The sequence below is a fragment of the Peromyscus maniculatus genome, chromosome 23 (assembly GCF_049852395.1).
Source record: "Peromyscus maniculatus bairdii isolate BWxNUB_F1_BW_parent chromosome 23, HU_Pman_BW_mat_3.1, whole genome shotgun sequence".
Lineage (NCBI taxonomy): Eukaryota > Metazoa > Chordata > Mammalia > Rodentia > Cricetidae > Peromyscus > Peromyscus maniculatus.
Window position 1 is genome coordinate 28,079,628 of NC_134874.1, and position 19,443 is coordinate 28,099,070.

The window sequence follows — 19,443 nt, forward strand, 5'->3', positions numbered from 1 at the left end:
GAGAATGGGAACCCACACTCAGTGAACAACTGTTTCACCTGCAGGAAAAAGCTGATGGTCTAGGAGTTTGTCTGCAAATCATTCCGAAGCTGGTTAAGATGAAAAGGGCTGTCTGTGGCGTAAGCATCTGTTTTTTTGGGACATGGTGTAATGATAGCCTTTGGCTGTCCACAACTACTGAAAACACAATTTCCCACCACACACATCTACGAATCTTTCTACAAACGAGACCTCCAACCCACCTCCAGCAACATGACCTGAGGCTTCCACCCCACATTTCTTCCTTTTGTCTTCTTATTTTGAGTCAGGGCCCAATGTAGCCAAGAATGGCCTTGAATTTGACATGTAGCAAAATGTGATACTGGATTTTTTGTTTTGCTTTGTTTTTTTCCTTTTTCGATGCAAGGTTTCTCTATATAGCCCTGGCTGTCCTAGAACTCTATTTGTAGATCAGGCTGTCCTCGAACTTACAGAAATCCACCTGCCTCTGCCTCTGGAGTGCTGGGATTAAAGGTGTGCACCACCACCACCCAGCTGATACCGGTTTTTTGATCCTCCTTCCTCCGTTACAGGAGTGCTGAGATTACAGTGTACACCTCCACACCCAGTTTATGCAGCACTGGTGATGGAACCCAGGGCTTTGTGCATGCTAGGCAAGCTCTCTACCCACTAAGCTTCAGGCCTAGTTTGTTCGACTGTACTTGACAGTTCTGAGTCTGTATCAAAGACTGTTTGTATTAAACACTGTGTTAGGCTAGTTCAAAAGGAAAGTAATAAAATGTTTCCAGAGTAATTGGGTTGTTAATTCCTTATGATGCTGGATTAATTTAGGGAGCTAAGAGTCTTTTATTCCAAAGTTGACAGTACAGCTGAAGTGCCAAGAATTACATATAGATAATGTATATGAACGACCTATAACAACAATGTTTCGTATCAGTAGCAGGAACAACTTCCTCCATGGTCCTGGGCATGGTGGCAGAACCCCTGCTGTCCTAGCACCTGGGAGCTGAGGCAGAAAGAACAGCTCAAGACCATCCTTGTCTACATGGATTAGCTGCCTCCAGTCTCCGTAAAGCACAAGCAGAACTGCAAGGTAAGCTGCAGGAGAAAAAGGCTCTCTTTCTTTCTCTAAAACAAAACAAACAAAACAAAAAACAGTAACAACAAAAACCTTCGCGTTTTGAATGTGGAAGCTAGAAACTTTGTGCAGGAGTCAGCTCCTCCCTCCCTCCATCATGTGGGCTCTGGGGATAAAATTCAGGTCATTAGGCTTGCTGGCCAGTGACATTACGGGCTGAGCCATCTTGCTAGCCCAAGTCGTCTGTCTATTTTTGGGTGAGAAAAGCATGTTTTAGCAAAACTCTGAAAGAAGATGTTGCCATGAAGAATGAAATGGTAGGAGAGGCCATAGCAGAGGTGTGGGCAAACGCCAGAGGAGGACCGGTGCAGACAATCAAACTGGTAATTAGCGTCCTCTCCGAGCCCTCTGCAGGCCCCTGTCACCACTGACGTGCCACTGTGAGCGGCCTGCAGTCTCCAGAACTGCAAGGGGAGCTCCAGAGGACTGCTCACACACCAAGGGCAGCGACTGCTGGGAGCAGACTCCTGCAGAGGTGGGAGGGGCCAACGGCCTGCCTCACTAGTTCATTCATTTCTTCATTCCCTCCATGAGAACACAGTGTGAAGAGGTTCATAATCCCCACCTAGCAGAATACTTTTACTTCAGAAAAACCATGGAATGGATACAGAAAAGCATTCCCAGAGAAGGAATAGATGCCTGAGGTGTAAAACAGTTGGTAGAATGCTGCTCCGGCATGTATAAATCCCGGGGTTCTATTCTCAGCACCTTATCAACTGGTCACAGGGTACAAGCCTATAATCTTAGCACTGGGGAGGTGGAGGCAAGAGGATCAGAAGTCCATGGCCGTCTTTGGCTACATAGTGAGTTGGAGGCCTGTAGGACATAAGAAACCCTATCTCGAACAAACAAATAAAACAATGTTCAGCAAGGTTTCACAAAGTAAAAACAATATACGGAAATCAGCTCTATCTTCCTTTTCTCTCCTTTTCTGGAATTTTGAGATAAGACCTCACTATTCAGCTTAAGCTGCTCTCAAACTCACAGTCTTCTTGCCTTTACCCCTCTAGTGAGGCTAGGATTACAGATGTGCAGCACCATGCACAGACCAAAGTCACCTCTCTTGATAACACTAACCGTAAGCATCTGAAAGTAGCATTAAGAAAAACAATTTCAATCGGGCAGCGGTGGCACACACCTTTAATCCCAGCACTTGGGAGGCTGAGGCCAGTCTGGTCTACAGAGCGAGATCCAGGACAGCCAGTGCTGCACAGCGAGACCCTGTCTCAAAAACCAAAAACAAAACAAAAAGCCCAACAATTCCTGGGGCTGGAGAGACAGTGCTAATGCCAGACATGAGAGAGCTCCCTATAGGTTGTTGGTCGGGGAGACCCCGCCCCACCAAACAACACAGGCTATATACCACTGCTCTTAGCTGTCCACCGTAACTAGACAGCACGACCCTACTGGTGAAGACACACCAATTTTAGTTGCAAGACATAGTGCTTCCTCCCTGCTGGATGGCTATCAAAAGTATCAAAAGAGGTTATGCAGGATGCCGGAGGAGAAAAGCCATCAGTGGACTTGCCCACTCAGACACCCTGCAAGCTACAATACTAATGTGCTACACAAGATGTGCCTGCTGGTGTAGGAACGGCACGGCAGCTCTCCGGTTGGAATTGAGGCCCGTTCCACAGGAAGGAATTCATGCCTGGCATTGCAAACCTGTTCAAAAGCTCACGGCTTGGGAGGTCACAGACCCTAGTGGGTTACCTACCACTGCTGTCTTGTCAAGTTGCCTTGTAAATATTTATATTTATAGCCACAGATGAGTGCAGCTCTAGACTGGTCAGAAAAGCTTCTTTCTGCAGTAGGCAGCAGTCAGTCAATGCAGAGGTTCATAACTGGTTAAAGTGCTGAGAATACTGACTGCTGAGTGCTGAGCCCTAAGTCAGACAATCATAGGAACCCTCTAAGGCTCAGGGAACTCTGGGAAGAGGAGTCAGAAAGAATGTAAGAGCAAGAGGATGGGGAGGAGCACTGTGAGGCATTGTCTTCCGGATATTACTTATGAGCTCACAGCAGGTATGGTCACCACACAACATCAAGCCAGTCAACATCCCAGCATGGATGGGGGAGGAGCTCATAACGCCCCGCCCCTAGCTGAAGCACTATTGCAGCTGATGGCTTCTGGGGGCAGGGCAATTGTTCTCTGGGGGTGGGGCTAATTGGTAGGTTGCCCATGCTCCACTGGATGGCGGGCCCCATACACACTCAGATGGCACTTACTGGATTCAGTGGGTATTAACAACCAAAAGAGAGGACATTACAGAGGGAAAGGGAAGTATTGAGAGTCTGAGCAAGAGTGGGAGGGAGCAGATTTGGGACAGATATGATCAAGAGACATTGCAAAGCTGTAATTGTAACAGCCTTTAATCCCAGCACTAGGAGGCAGAGGCAAGTGAACCTCTGTGAGCTGTACATTGAGTTCCAGGCCAGGCAGAGCTACCTGGTGAGATGATATCGAGGAAGAAGAAGGAAGGAGGAGGAGGAGAAAGAATACATTGTAAACATATATGAAATTGTCAAAGAATGTTTTAAAAAGTATGACATTTACTCTGAAAACTATAAAACACTATAAAAGACACTAAACCAAATGGAGGTCTTTGCTGAATTGAAGACTTGTCACTGTGACAATGGTAATAGCCACAAAGCTGATGTACAGATTCAACGCACTGCACTCCAAACCCCCAGCTGGCTTCATTGCCGAAAATGACATTGCTGAAATCTGTGTGGAAATGTAAGGGCCTCAACCAGACCAAAAAAAAAAAAAAAAAAAAAAAATCTTGAAACTGGAAAAACTTGGAAGACTCATACTTCCCAGTTGACTAATTACCACAAACCGCGTTAACCAAGACTGTGGCACTGGCGTAAGGAAAACCATCAATGAAGGGTGAGCAGAGCCCGCAAGAAATACTTAAATCATGATGAGCTACTTAGTTTGACAAGAACAATGAGATCATCCAATGGCAGAAAACCTGGTTTAGTTTTGGAAGTGCAAGGGATTGAACTCATGACTTCACCCATGCTAGTCCGGTGACTCTACCACTAAGCTACACCTCAGCCCCTCACTGGGGGATTCTAGGCAGGGGCTCTACCACTGAGCCACACCCCAGCCCCTCACTGGGGGATTCTAGGCAGGGACTCTACCTCTGAACCACACCCCAGCCCCTCACTGAGGGATTCTAGGCAGGTGCTCTACCACTGAACCACACCCCAGCCCCTCACTGGGGGATTCTAGGCAGGGCTCCACCACTGAGCCACACCCCAGCCCCTCACTGGGGGATTCTAGGCAGGGCTCCACCACTGAGCCACACCCCTAGCGGCTTATCATGTTTCTCAGTGATCTCTGCTCAAGTTCACTCCGGGACCCTGACCTTTGGCCATGTGATCCTTGGTGTCAGTCTCATTCATGGAATCACCACATTGAGTCAATGGAACATTAGGAAACCTAATGATCATGCAGACATAGCTTTTCTAAAGAACTGTAGAGAATCGGGCATGCTATAGTCACTGACATTTGATCATGTTGAGCAAACCTATGTGACTAGTATTAATCTTAATTAATTAATTAAATTTGAATTAAGCTCAAGGAATTTTAGGCTTGTACGGGAAATAGTATTAGTTGATTCTTATACCCAAATATGTTTTCTTTCCTTTTCCTTTTTTCCTATTCTCCTCCCTGTCCTCTTTCCCCCTTGAACATGGTTTGTTATAGCCCAGGCCATCCTGGAACTCTCTAGGTATCTGAGGATGCCCTTGGACTTCTTGGTGCTGGGATCATGGGCTGCCACCATGCCAGGTTTATAAACACTGTTTCTAATTTTCATCCAAATCTATTCCATTGTGCCCTCCTGCTCATCTTTTGAGGTGAGAGAGGCATTGAGAGGTCAACTGATTTGGTCAAGGTCAAAGTCAGGGGCACCAGGCCTTAAACTTTCTAACTTTAGGCCTAGTACTCTTATCCTGATATCCATGAGTTTGGTTTATACAGAAGCTGACAGAAGATAAAGCCTTTTTACTGACAGGGGATGTTTTTAATTTAACTTCCATCCATGCAGGTGTCCATCTTTCTGTCTATCTGTCCCATCCATCTGTCTGTCTATCTATCTATCTATCTATCTATCTATCTATCTATCTATCTATCTATCTATCTATCTATCTATCTATCTATCATTCTTGTGCTGGTTAGAAATTTGTCAACTTGACATAAGCTAGAATCATCTATAAAGAAAGAACCTCAATTGAGAAAATATCTCTATAAGACTGGCCTGCAGACAAGACTGTGGGGTATATTATTGATTGATGATTAATGTGGAAGGGCACAACCCACTGTGGGTGATGCCATCACTGGACAGGTGGCCCTGGTTCTATAATTCAGGCTGAAAAAGTCACAGAGAGCAAGACAGTAAGCAGCACTCTCTATGGTTTCTGACTACAGGTTCCTTCCTTTGAGTCCCTATCCTGGCTTCCCTTTATGATAGACTTGCAAGCTGTCTTGATGCACGAAATCCTTTCCTCCCCAGGTTCCTTTGGTCATAATTGGTTATCACAATAATAGAAAATAAACTAGAACACCATTTTTTCTGTTTGATTCATGTACCCTTGCCAATCCCAATCATTCAATTATTCATCTGTCTATTCCATTTCATGAACCTTCTCTATAAACCCATTCAATCCATTCGACCAGTTAATTACCCATCCATCAATTCCCATTAATCTATCAAATCATTTCCCCATCCATCTAGCAACCTCCATCTGCTTTATCATCCATCTATCCATCCCCCTTTCATCCATTCATCAATCCAGATATCCAACCACTTCTTCCATAAACTCTTCCAACCCACCTACCCATTCATTCAGTTATCCATCCATCCATCCTACTCACCAATATCCATCTATCCTATTCATCAGTCCATCTACTCTATTCCATATCCATCCATCCATGCCCTTCATCTACCTATACCAACAACCATCCATCCATCCCATTCATCTACACATTCATTCTCACTCATATAAATTCATCTACCCATTCCAACGAACATCTTCCACTTCACTCACCAATCCATCTAACTAACCCACCTATCTATCTTCACCCAACCACAACCACCCATCCCTCTTCTTTGCATCCTTTATTTAGTGAGGGTCTACTAAGCACCAAGCACTATGTAACATGGGCCACAGATCACACTGCCATTGAACCCTGTGAGAACAGTATCTGCATGGTTCTTTCTGCCACTGCATATCTAGGTCTAATTCAGGTATGGCTTGTCACACAGATATCCCTGAATCAAAGAAAGAATGAGCAGACCTTGTCTTTGAGAACCCACAGTGTGCACAGAAGACTGACATTAAAACTTGTGACTTGGTGAGGCAGGGTTTCAAATCCACCATGAACTGAACAGGAGTGGGGGTGGGGTGAGTCTTGCTTAGCTGTCAAGAGTCACCAGGTAATAAAGAGTCTGATTCCCACAGGGTCAAGAAACCCAAGTAGAACAGACATGTCCCACGGTACCAGGTCTGCCGTTGAGTCCCCTGGGTGCTGACTTTCTTGCCTTAGGCCACCAGCCTCTGTTGTTTGAAGTTCTAAGTGAACACTACCAATATTGCACTGCCCTCATCCATGCTTTCCAAGCTCCCTTTTGTCTGTTTCCACCAGTTCAGGTTGATTCAACAAAACTTCTCAGGCATCTTCTATGTGCCTGGCTCTAGGAGACACCAGAGCCCCGGAACACCCTCCTGGAGGAGCAGGCTGGCCCTCACTTAACTCTAGGCACAAGGAGACTGCCAGGTGCCTGCTAGGCAGCTGGGAGCGGGATGCACAGGGGTTTCCCAGCTCAGAGGCCAAATGACAGCTGGGTAGAGCACACCCCACTTGGGTACCCACTGTAAACATCCAAGAAATCTAGTGATGGCTACCGAGAGGACGTTAAAAATAATTACCCTCTGAAAATATTAGATTTGCTCTGGATTGTTCATTACACACAATGGTTTAATAGGACTTTTATTGAATAGCTGCAGAGCTCTGGGCCGAAATCAATTTGCCTTACATGCGGAATTTTGATGTGTGCTGTTGACTTCCCCAACACGGAGCAATTTGTAATAGCTTTGGCTCGCTGTTGTTTTCAAAGCTCCCTGCTACATCACAAGCATTTATTTCTGACCACAAAATTACATTTATTCAACAGAAAGCAGCTCCGGGTCTTTAAGAGGTTAACTTCTGGAGTGCTTGGCTGCTCTCCAGCGCTGAGGAGGAGCGCGGGCGCAGTGGCCCCCTGTACACAGGGGCGGCAGCGCCAGGCGGGCGGCCGTGATTAATAGAGTGCTGAGTGCGCGCCTTTCCACATGCGAGCTGCTCAGGCCCCGGCTCCCATAGATCATGGGCTCGGCCTCAACATATCTGACTAAAATTGAATTTGGCTTCTCTCTCAACCGTTCATTTCCTATGTTATGCAAGGTTATATCCTTTTCTGCATGAGCAGAGCTAAACCAGCTGCAGCTTCGGAGGGAAAATGTGCTTTCAATTACGGAGCTGGCCTACTTGCCTCAGCACAGGCCCGCGCCTCTAATTGAGCCATCACCCAGCCAACCTTCAGGAGGACCCTGTGCTGCGGGGCCTTGGGGTTTTGCTCTAAGATCATTAAAATTCCCATTGCCACCTTAACCACAGTGGTCCCTTCCACTACTGTAGAAGGGCCCAGGGCTTGCGGGTAGCTGGGCTGGATAAGAAAGAGGTCCCTGGTGCAGGGCCAGGGCAGAGAGCCACACAGGAGAAGGTGTCCCTGTGTCTTGTGCCTCTAGAGTTTGTCAGTTTGTCCTGTCCTCAAAGTGCCTGGAGCTCTCTCTCTACAGGCCCCCAATAAAGATACTTGTAGGTACCTCTGATGTCTCTGATCCTTAAAAAAATTAGTTTTTATGACAGGGTTCCATGTGCCCAATCTGGACCTAAATTTGCTATGTACCCAAGGATGGCCTTGAACTTCTGATCCTCCTGTTTCTAGCACCCCAGTGCTAGGATTACAGGCTCTATAGCCAGTTAACACGGGCCACATGTGATCCTGTATAAAATAACAACAATAATACACATTTATAATATATAACATATATAATACATAAAAACATGGCTTACAATAGATGTATGCAGCTTTTTAAACCATCTCTACAAACTATGTAGTGGAGGCTGGCCCTCCATTCACCCTGCTCCACAGGCTGGCCTTGAACTCTGCACCCTTCTGTGTCAGCACTGGTCTTTACTTCTGAAGGGAGGCTTTCACTGAGCGGGTAACCCTTCTCTTACTCATCTGTCTTTTGTTACAGGGTCACCCAGGAACCTTGCAATGGGCAGGGAAAGGTATTCCTTCTTCTTCCCTACCCGACCCCCATTGGAATTTCAATGGTGGACACTCTGAACGGGATTGCTATTTCACCTTCCTTGTCAGTGTGTCTAAGTCCATAGCTTTCCCGGAGCACCCGAGTTTCCCTGGCAAACTAAAACCCATCAGGGGGCCTGGAATGTAGCTCAGTGAGGAGAGTACTTGCCTAGTATGCAAGAGTCCCTTGATTCCATACAACACTTGGAAAGTAGAGGAAAGGGGACCAGGATTTCAGAGTCTTCCATGGTTACATGGTAAAGAAGGCTAACCTGGGCTACATGAGACCCTGTCAAAACAAACCAAGCAAACAAAAGCCATGCAGTTTTTGCTATGTAACCAGAAACAGGATTATTTTGTTCTGAAACAAATACTGCAAACAAACAAAGGTAGAGAGACTCACATCGAACTCTTATAAACAAATTTGCGTGCTGTCGCTTGTGAGTCCAGGGTGGTAAGGGCTGCAACAGTGTGTGCAGCATTCTTTTGGCCATGGACTCCAACTATGCGACAACTTAGGCTTGGTGATTATTTTCAAATTTTTGAATCTGTCTTCAGAGTTTTACTTGACTCTTTACTTTACTATTTGTCTTATTAGTGCTGGGGATCAAATCCAGGACGTTACACATCCCATGAAAGAGCTCTGCCCCTGAGCCATAACCCCGCCCATCTGCCCCTTGTTGAGGGGTCCTAGTCAAGTACTCTACCTCTGAGCCCTGTTCCTAGTTCTTGGTCATAAAGAAATTGGTTTTAACACAGATAGTTTGGAGACTGCTGCTGGAGTACACAGGCAGCTTTTTGCAAGGTTAAAAAGGTTCTTTCTATTTATAGCTTGCTAGCAGTTTTTGTTTAATCATTTTTTAAAAAATTAAAATTATTTCCTTTATTCATGCATGTGTGCACCTGAGAATATGTCTGTATACCACACGTATGCCTGGTGCCTGTGAAGGGAGAAGAGACTTCTGGATCCCCTGGACCTGGAGTACAGGTGGTTACGAGTTGCCATGTGGGTGCTGGGTACCAAACCCAGGTCCTCTGCAAGAGCTGTTCTTAACCAGTCCTCATGAATAGACATTTATCAAAATCTCTCCTTATCATTAGTGAAGTGGCAGCTCCCCATTCATCTGGCCATGTTATGAAGTAAGATGAATGCAATCTTCCTGTTAAATCAAACAGCACAGGGAGATGCCAAGCCTCGTGGCTCCTTCCAGTTCCCTTTCTTGGGGCTCCTGAATCATCTATTTATAACTAAGTAAGAATGACTTGGATTTTCCTTCTTGTCCTGTTCTTGTCTGATTCTGACAACAGGGTTATAGTAGCCTCTGAAGGTAAGTTAGGAATTGTTCATTTTCTATTTTCCAATGGAGTGTTCTGTCTATCCCCCGAATGACTGACAGAACTCTTTCTCCTGGGGGAAGTGTGTGTACTGTGTCATATAGCACTTTGCTCCTAGCGTAACTGCCAAAACGACTTGTGAGTGACCCTCAAAATTGAGCCTAAAAACTGGTATTCCATCACAGAAGGAGTTTGGGGAGACACCACACCCTCAGCCACTTCCTCTTACATTTCCCAGGTGTTTGCGTACAATTCTGCTCCAATGGCACGTGGCCCTGTGCTTTTGGGAGGCATGGGGTAGACAGACTGTGGAAGTTGGGACTCCACCTATGGAGCAACAGGGACGGTGCTGTCCATGAGACTCCGTGGTGCTGTGGCTGCTCTGGAGGCACCCAGGCTTCCTGCCTATACTTTGCACGAAGCCCAGGAAGCTTACTGGTTCCCCAAGTGGGACTTTGGTGGCAGCATCCTTGGTGCTCTATAAGGATTGCCATCCCTTGGCTAAGGTAGTGCACTCCCTGCTAGAGAAAAGGCTATTTCTAGAACTTTCTCTCCTCTCCTTGTCCTCTCTGAGAAAGGTGTGGCCTGTAAGGTGCAAGGCCAGGGAGCCACTGGCCTAGGCAGTACTAGTGTGGAACCTGGAGGAAAATCTTAGGTAAAAGTTCAAGGTCTTATTAGAAGACAAGTAAGAGTGGAAGTCTTGAGCTAAGCAGCAGCTTTCAAAGAGTACAACAGTTTAGTTCACGTAGGGATAATAAACATAATTAATTGTATTCAAAATAGATAAAAGAGCTAAACAGAAATGAACAAAAAAGCACCCAAAGAAACATATTCAAGGTTAGTTCTTTAAAAAACAACTCACACAGCTGATAAACCATTTTACTACTAAAAAAAAAAAAAAAAAGATTAAGACAATGTAAAGAATGGAAGTGGAGAAATATATCACAGCTTCAGCAGATTAAAAGGATGAAAGGGCTATAGAGAAGGCTCAGGTCAGTTAAGAGCATTTGTTGCTCTTGTAGAGGACCAGAGTTCTGTTCCCAGCACCCACGTGGTGGCTCACAACCATGTCTCACTCCAGCTCCGGGGGATCTGACCTCTGTATGTTCCAGGTGTGATGTCTGTTTGTATTTAGACAAGGTCTTGCCATACAGCATTGGCTGAACGGAAATGCAGTATGTAGCTGACATCTAGAACAAAATCCTCCTGTCTCAGTCTCCTGAGTGCTGGGTGGATTATAAGAGTGCTCCACCAGGCCTGGCTGTGAAGGATTGTTTAAATTACTGTTGGAGTAGACATGCTTCAAGTTGGATTGAACGCTGAGGTTAACTCCCGCTCCCAATTAATTGTCTGGGCTTGTGAAACAGAAAATTAAGTACAGCAATCAATCAATCTAATTTCAACATGAGTTAAATTTGATGACTTTGCCATAATAATTACATGTAATCGTTATGATTATAAAATTTCAAACTTTTCAATCAAAGACAACAGTTACGATTGGCTTCTTCTAAAGGTATTTCGGACCTCCTTTCACTTTAACAGCCTGTCTGTGGGGACAGGGAGGCGTCCCTGTGACATCGGGGAGGTGGAGGGTGCTCAGGAAGTAGGAGACTGTGCCCCGGGGTTTCAAGACTCAGGGACAGTCATCCCACTTCCACGGCTTCTCACCCGGCCTGAGTCAAAGGAGCCGAGGCTCCCTTTCCCATCAGCATCCATCTCTGCTTCCTGAGCGAGGATGCAAGCAAGCTGCCTTAGGCTACGGTCGCCAGCCCATCCCACCCTCACACTGTGAGCCAGTCAACGTTCCTTCCTTAAGTGGCTTTTGTCTGGCATTTTGTCACAGGAAACATGAAAATAAAAGGTGTTGAGTATACAGTGAACACAGAGGCTTACTTACCTCCCCTTGGAAGCTCTTGAGCAGTGGTGCTACCTGCTTGCGCAAATCCTGGGTGGAGAGGAGGTCAGGAAACAGCCATTGGAGGAAAGAGAAGAAGAACATGGGTTAGGATTCCTGAAGGCTCTGTGCAGATTATCACCACAGAAAATCACAAAGCAAGAGCCGGTCCTAAGACAAAATGGAACAAAAGAGTGTAACCCTTCTATCATGCACATGTTGTGTGTGTGTGGTATATGTACATGTTCATGCAAATGTGTGCATGTGTCCTCCAGGAGGCTAGGAGTTGACTGTCTGCCTCACTTGTTCTCTGCTTACTTTTGAGGCAGGTCTCTCACTGGCCTGGAGCTGATTCAGCTCGGCTGTCTGGCCAGCGAGGCCTCAGACCTGTCTCTGCCTTCCAACACTAGGATTATAAGCACATGGCCCTACACATCCGGCATTTATGTGGGTGCTGGGGATCGAACTGGGGTCCTCGTGCTCACACGGCAAGACACTTTACCCACTGAGCCCCCTCCCTTAGCCACAGTTTCCCAAGGGCTGCATTCACACATGTGACACCTTTTTACTTCTTGGCTCCTCCAATGGACCATCCCTGCATTTCTACACTAAGTTCAATGACAAGAAGCAACGAGATGCGTTCACAGGCTTTTCTTGACACAAACACTGCCACCTGTGGAGACCACTGGCCCCCAAAGATATCCTGAGACCTGTGAATCCACGAGTTGACACAGTAAAGTGGCATTGCAGCTGTGACTATGTTAATAATCGTGAGTCAGGGAGAGAATCCTGGACCATCTAGGTGGGACTAAGGTCATTAGAGTGCCCCAGAGAAACACAGGAGCCTTCCAAGAGGGAGTCAGGAGGGGACGCAGACACAGAAGCCGAGATTGGGAAGACAGGAAGACGTGGGGGCCCGGCCAGAAGACAAGTATAGCCTGGCAGAGCTGGCGCAGGCTGGAACCAGACCTCCCCAAAGCTTCTGGAAGGAATGTAGCTTCTGCTGGCACCTCCATGTCCACCTCGTAAATCCTGTTCTGGACTCCCACCCTCCAGCAGTGTCGGATGATGTATCCCTGTGGTTATTGCAGATGGCAGCAATAGGGAATAAAACACTATTCTGTTCAGCCCACCACCCACTCCAGAAAGACAGGGTAAAAATCTAGCAGTGAAGGGCAAAGAAAGATTAAAAACAAAGGATGACAGGAGAAAGATTTGTGTTTCTTGAGTTTTGTTTTTGTTTTTGTTTTTTTGAGACAAGGTCTCATATAACCCAGGCCGGCCAGGAACTTATTATGTAGCTCAGGATAATCTTCAACCTCCATCTCCCAAGTGCTGGAATTATACAGCCCTATTTCTAAAAAGAATTAATTTTACTCATTTATCATTTTGCATATGTCTTTGCACCTGCATGCGGTGCCCACAGAGGCCAGAAGAGGGTGCTGGATCTCTTGGAACTAGAGTTCCCGGTAGCTGTGAGCCACCTGTGAACAGAAACCTGGTCCTCCTGCTCTCAGGAGCAGCAAGCACTTTTAACCACCGAGTCATCTCTCCAGTCCCAGGCTCTACTTTTCACAAAATTATTAATAAGGATTGGATGTAGTGGAGCACACTTATAATTTCAGGACTTGGTAAGTAAAGGTGGGAATCTCAGAAGTTCAAGGTTAGCCTGAGCTATCTAAGAACGAACAGTCTCTCCCCACCCCCCACCTCCGCCGTGTGTGTGTGTGTGTGTGTGTGTGTGTGTGTGTGTGTGTGTGTGTGTGTGTGTGTGAGATAGTCTACAATCACTTTACTATTAAGTCTTAGTATACTGTGGCACACCCTTTGCTACAGGTGGTTGACCACCTCTACCATGGGCAGCTCAGGACAAGAGATGCATTTACAAACGGGTACTCTCCTGTGAGGGAGGGTCAGTAGGAGAGGTTAAGAGACTTCAAGAACTCTAAGAGCGCCAAGAGGATGCAGAGCTAAGCACAGGGAGCTCCCAAGAGAAGGCTGTTGCTTCTACAGACAGCTGCCGAGCTAGGGGCCAAGGAAAGAGTAGCTCTAGCAGCTGGGAGGCTCCAGGGACCAGAGAGCAGCTGGAGTAGGTTGGGAAGCGGCCACAGCAAATGTGCAGACCGTTTGGTTCAAGCACCAGGGGAAAGGACAGGAGGACCGGGGCCAGGCCTGAGAGTGCTAACTGGATGTCCAATCTGTGCTGGACACCACAGTCCTTCACCTTTGCCCAGTGATCCCATCCACACTATGCCCTGGAACACTGAACAGAAGGATGTCCACAGCTTAGAAAGGAAGGCCATTTGTCTAAGGTCATGGAGCTGGACGAGTTAGGATCTGAACTGAACTCAGTCTCTTCTCCCCCCACCCCCCTCTTTCTCTCACTAAGCTGAGATTGTATAAAGGATTAAATCACCACAAGTGTGGGATGGCATGATGGCAGTAGCCACCAAAAGAGTAACACGGTACTGATGGACACGTGTGTCACTCGGATGGCTTATGAGTGCCAGGTGTGGTGACTCAGGAGGATCACAAGCTCAAGGGCAGCCTGAGCTTACCAGTCAGCTCCTCTCTTATAAAGCCCCACTCAGAGGACCGAGAGAGAGATGCTGGGGGAGGTCACATGATGACAGAACTGAAGGGCCCAGAAATGGGGACCATAGCAGAGACGAGGACAGTAGGGTGCTTCATGGGTCAGTGTGGCCCAAGTCCAGGCAGCCCCTGGGCTGCCCAAGCCTCCCTCTTGGTACAAGGCTGGCCTCAAGAGCAAACCAACTGTAGGAAGCAAGGAGGTAACAACTATCTCTGCAGCCTACAGCAGGGCTCCAGGAAGGCCAGAGAGCTAAGCCTTTCATGACAGGCTTGCCGCTCCCCCATTTGAACTATTTGGGGCTTTTTGAAACGGGATTTTACTGGTCTTGAACTTAATGTAGTTGAGGATGACCTTGAACTCCTTGACACTCCTGCCTCTACCTCCCGAATGCTGAGAATACAGACATGTGCCACCATGCCTAGCTGGTGTGGTCTGGGGATAGAACCCAGGGCTTTGCCAATTGGGCCACAATCCCAGTCCCTAAAGCAGCCCTTTTGATACGAAAGCCAGATGTGCATCTGTCTGCCCACAGGTGCATGTGCACCCCCTGCCCCTCCCAATGGCTGACGGGAAGAAGAAATGACTATATATTCACATGCCACACACAAACTGACACAGATGCACTTCAAGCCACCAGCTAAAAGTCACCCGTTCTAATTTTATTTCTTGGCAGTTTGAGAAATGCCTTATCTCAATCTGCCGCCTGCAAATATTATCTGGTTTGTTACTAAACTAAGGAGAGAGACTCAAAGCTGCTCAGTTCTGGCCCACGGGACTCTGCCACCATCGGTTAGCATAGACAGGAAATGATTTTATCCTTGTTTTAGAGCATGGTGCCCTTTATATTCTAGACGGCCACTGACACCACAGTCTCTGACGCTTCTGGTCTCGGGTCCTGACAATTGCCAACCAAAGGAATGTGGGGTTCAGGCTGACTGAAACCACACTAGAATGAGTGACAACCTGGTAACTGACACCTGTTTAAAAGTCCTAACAACAGAGTTGAACACTTAATTGAGTTATGGGTTCTTCAGCGTTATCAATTTTGTTCTATCTTGGACCACTCACTGAAGAAAAAGCAAAGCAGGTTTTCACCACAGAAGCCAATGCTCCTGTGTATGGGGAGATGATGCTGTCACTTACCTGCTTGTCCTGCAATCACGAGGACCTGAGTTTGATCCTTAGCCCCCTGGTAAAAAGCTGGGCACAGGGTTAGCCAGTCAACCTGACTCACTGAGCCCCACATGCTAATTAGAGACCTTGTCTCAAAAAGCAAGATGGAAAGTTCCTGAGGAATGACATGAGGCTGACCTCTGACCTCTACACACTCGACCACCTATAATCACAACAAATATGTATACATATACATACAGTAAATACATTTTTAAATTAGGAGAAACTAATGCCCTTGAAGAGATTACTATCAGATGTCTGTTGGAAAGAGCCAACATGATTTGTTTGGGCCCTCTCTCCTGAGTATATAGCAAAAAAGGTGACGACATTACCAGAGAAACTTCGATGTAGAAACAATTCTCATTATTCTGGGCTGGAGAACTGACTCCGCAGTTAAGAGTACATGTTGCTCTTACAGATGACCTGGGTTTGATTCCCAGCATCCACATGGTGACTCACAACCATCTGTAACTCTAGTCCCAGGAGATCTGAAGCCTTTTTCTGGTCTCTGCAGGCATCAGGCATGCATGTGGTGCACATATATACTTGCAGACAAAACACTCACATACAAAAATAACAACAAAAAATCTTAAAAAAAAGTTGGTAGAGCCAGTCACTTTGGCTTGAAAGGAAGAGAGACAAAACACAAAGAATGGCCAAACTACCTTCTCAGCCCTGCATTGAAGAGCTGTGTGTGGGCTCCATAAACGCACAGTTAAAGGCCCTTGTGGAGCTGAGGCCCAAAAGTGGTCACTGGAAGGCTTTGTCCCCTCCTTGGGGTCCGGGGTTGCTAATCTCTCGTGACATCTCTCCTGCTTACATGCCACCTTTAGATCCAGATTTACCTTACTCAGGCCAGGGGCTCACCTTTCTTTGCTCCTTAATTTCAGCTCAGATTCTCTGCCCATGTCCGGGTGTTGAAAAGCTGGGGTGGGACTTAACCCCGGTAAAATGGAAAACTGATTTGCACAAAGGACCCTTAGAAATGTTCAGGGTGAGGTGACACGTCACATAGCCACACAGGGCTGGAAAACATCCTTTCCTTGTGACTTTGTGAAGCCTTCCCTTTGTTTTCATTATCCAAACCTCAAAGCAAGAAACTTCTTAACCAGGCATGGTGTGTGGCCGGTGGTCCCAACACTGGGGAGACGCAAACAGGTAGATTCCTGGGGCTTGTTGGCCAGCCAGCCTAGCCTACTTGGAGACCTCTGGGCCAGGAAAGAGACCTGGTATCAAAAAACAAGGTGTATAGCTCCTGAGGAAGGACGCCTGAGGTCCACATGAATGGATACGCCCCCCCACATACCCCATAGAGGAAATTCTGACTGAAAATGTCTTCCAGAGCCAGGAGATGGCTTGGCAGGTAAAAGAGCTTGCTGCCAAGCCTGGTGACCCGAGTTCAACTCCAGAATCTGTGTGATGGAGGGAAAGAACTAAGTCCTGCAAGTTCTCTGACCACCCCACACTAAACACGTATGTTTTTTAAAAAGGAAAATGTCCTAAGTATGTGTTCAGAGCACATTTGACATTTGTATTTTTATTATTTGTGGGTGGGGGTGTTTTTGCCTGCAGGTTGTCTGTGCACATGTGTGCCTGGTACCTAAGGAAGCCAGAAGAGGGCATCAGATCCCCTGAAACTGAAGTTACACACAATTATGAGCTGCCATGTGGGAGCTAGGACTTGAACCCAGGTCCTCAGGAAGAGCAGCCACTGCTTAAGTGCTGTCGTCTCTCCAGCCCCCGGAGCCCATTTTTATACAGCATACTCTAGGAAAACTGACACCCCCGAATGAAGACACACCCTTGTTCTAAACTGCAGGAAGAGAAACAAGTCCTTTTATATCTGAGTGGTCATTATCATAGTCACCTTGATTTTGAAATGGACAAAACACATAAAAATCTAAGTACTACAGATGATATATATTCACTCCAAAATGAAATGAAGTACAAACAATTGGCTCCAAGTCGTTGGTTTAAAAAAACAAAACAAAACTATATAGTAGCTCCTATTTTAGAGACTATCATGATATTTTGTATTTTAAAAAAAGGGAAGAGCCCTGCTTCCAAGATACATATGAATGAGGGGTGAGAACAGGAGGAGAGAAACAGTGATGGGTGTAAGAGGCGCAATGAATCTTAGGGGTGGTGCCCCTCACTTTGTCTTGCGAGTATTTGAACCAGATCGATTCTATCTCTCCGAGACACTAGGCCTTCTGCTGAGCAATCGCAGAACTGGCAGACAGTTAGGAGAGTGGGCCAGGGCTGCCCTTTGAAGCCACGGCCTTTGAACGAGTCACTGGAAATGGCCAGCTGCAAGCTCACCTGGGAATGTCAGAGTCATGTGACCCAACACTCAGACCACCTGCCCTGCCTATCCCAAGGGAGCTGGGGACTTTCCAGTGAGCTGGGCAAGTGCTGAGATTTGGTGGAAACCTCTCTGGTGAAGAGGGGCAATATGTTGTTGCTTACTAATCGCTGGTGAGCATTTCACTTAAACGGGGCATGGTGGTTTACAACTACAATGGTTTACATTACATGCCTGTTTCCCAGGACTAGGGGAGCTGAGGCAAGAGGGTTGAGAGTCAAAAGCTTGAGGTCAGCCTAGTGTACATGGTGAAACTGTATCTCAAAATAAAAACTTGCAAATAAAAAAGGAACGTCTGATTGACTGGCTGGGGATGCAGCTCATTTCATACAATGCTTGCCTAACGTGCACAAAGCTCAGGGTGTGCTTTCCAGGGTTCAGGGGTGACACACATCTGCAAACCCAGCCCTCGGGAAGCGGAGGCGGGAGGACCAGAGTAGGCCCATCCTAAATAGGATGTACTTAAGACCCGCTTGGGCTGCAGGAAGGCCTGTCTTTAAAAGAGAAAGGAAGGGGGAGAGGCCAGGGGAGAGGGAAGGAATCGCAGCCGTTTCTTTACTAGGAGTCTCTGCTTTAGTGAGACGTCACATCTATGGCTCCCCAGAGGCCCAGCTCTAGGAGGACAGTGTAACCCGAGAAGAGGAGGTGGAAATGGCTGAAGCTTCTTCCACCACAGGACCCTCCTGTCCTCTGAAATGGCTGACGGTGTAGGGCTGGCCTCTCCTGGCTCCTTCCTCGGTCCTTCTGGCAGCTCTTCTAAGTCCCTGATGTGTCCCCAGTGCCATCTGATTTGAGTCACACTGCACAGGGGTTGTCTAGAAGGAACTGCTGGAGTACCTTTCTAGAAAAGAAGGAAGGCGTGGGGCTCTAGGACTTGTCACAGTGGACAGTGCCCCCATCGACTCTACAGCTCTTTACAAATACAGAAAGCACGGCCAGGGATGGAGTCAGTCAGCAGACTGCCTGTCTAGCATGCATGAAGCCCTATGTCCATCACCAACACCACACAAGACCGGTGTGATGGTGTAAGGCTGGAAACCTAGCAGTTGTGAGGTGGAGGCACGAGGATCAGGCCTTTGTAGGGAGCTCCAAACCAGCCTGAGATACAGAGAACTGTGGAAAGAAAAAGAGAGAAAGAGAAAGGAAGGAAGGGAGGGAGGGAGGGAGGGAGGGAGGGAGGGAGGGAGGGAGGGAGGGAGGGAGGGAGGGAGGGAGGAAGAAGGAAGGAAGGGAGGGAGGGAGGAAGGAAGGAAGGAAGGAAGGAAGGAAGGAAGGAAGGAAGGAAGGAAGGAAGGAAGGAAGGAAGGAAGGAAGGAAGGAGAAAGAACCCAAAAAACTCAGATTACAGAACATCCAGATGCTAGGTAGGGGCAATTTAAACAGAATGATTTCTTTTGAAATCTAGACATTTCTATGTACAGATTCATAAAATCTGAATTCAGTATTTGTAAGTACAAGAAAGCAGAGTACATACAAAGTTAGTACAGCCCTCTAACCAAAGTACAGCTTCTTGAAAAAGTAACAGCAAGTCAATCCTCCCTTCCTAAAAAGTAACAATGAAGTGCCCCCACACCC

General features: G+C 46.9%; 1 protein-coding gene across 19 annotated transcripts in view; it reads right to left on the reverse strand.

Moving 5' to 3' along the window:
- Positions 1-19,443, reverse strand: part of Cux1 (cut like homeobox 1) — a 335,152-nt gene that overhangs the window by 160,031 nt on the left and 155,678 nt on the right. For all 19 annotated transcript variants that reach the window (XM_076560949.1, XM_076560948.1, XM_076560947.1 and 16 more), the window contains one exon: positions 11,741-11,788. In XM_076560949.1, coding sequence (XP_076417064.1) covers positions 11,741-11,788 — 48 coding nt within the window. The remainder of the gene's footprint in view (positions 1-11,740; positions 11,789-19,443) is intronic.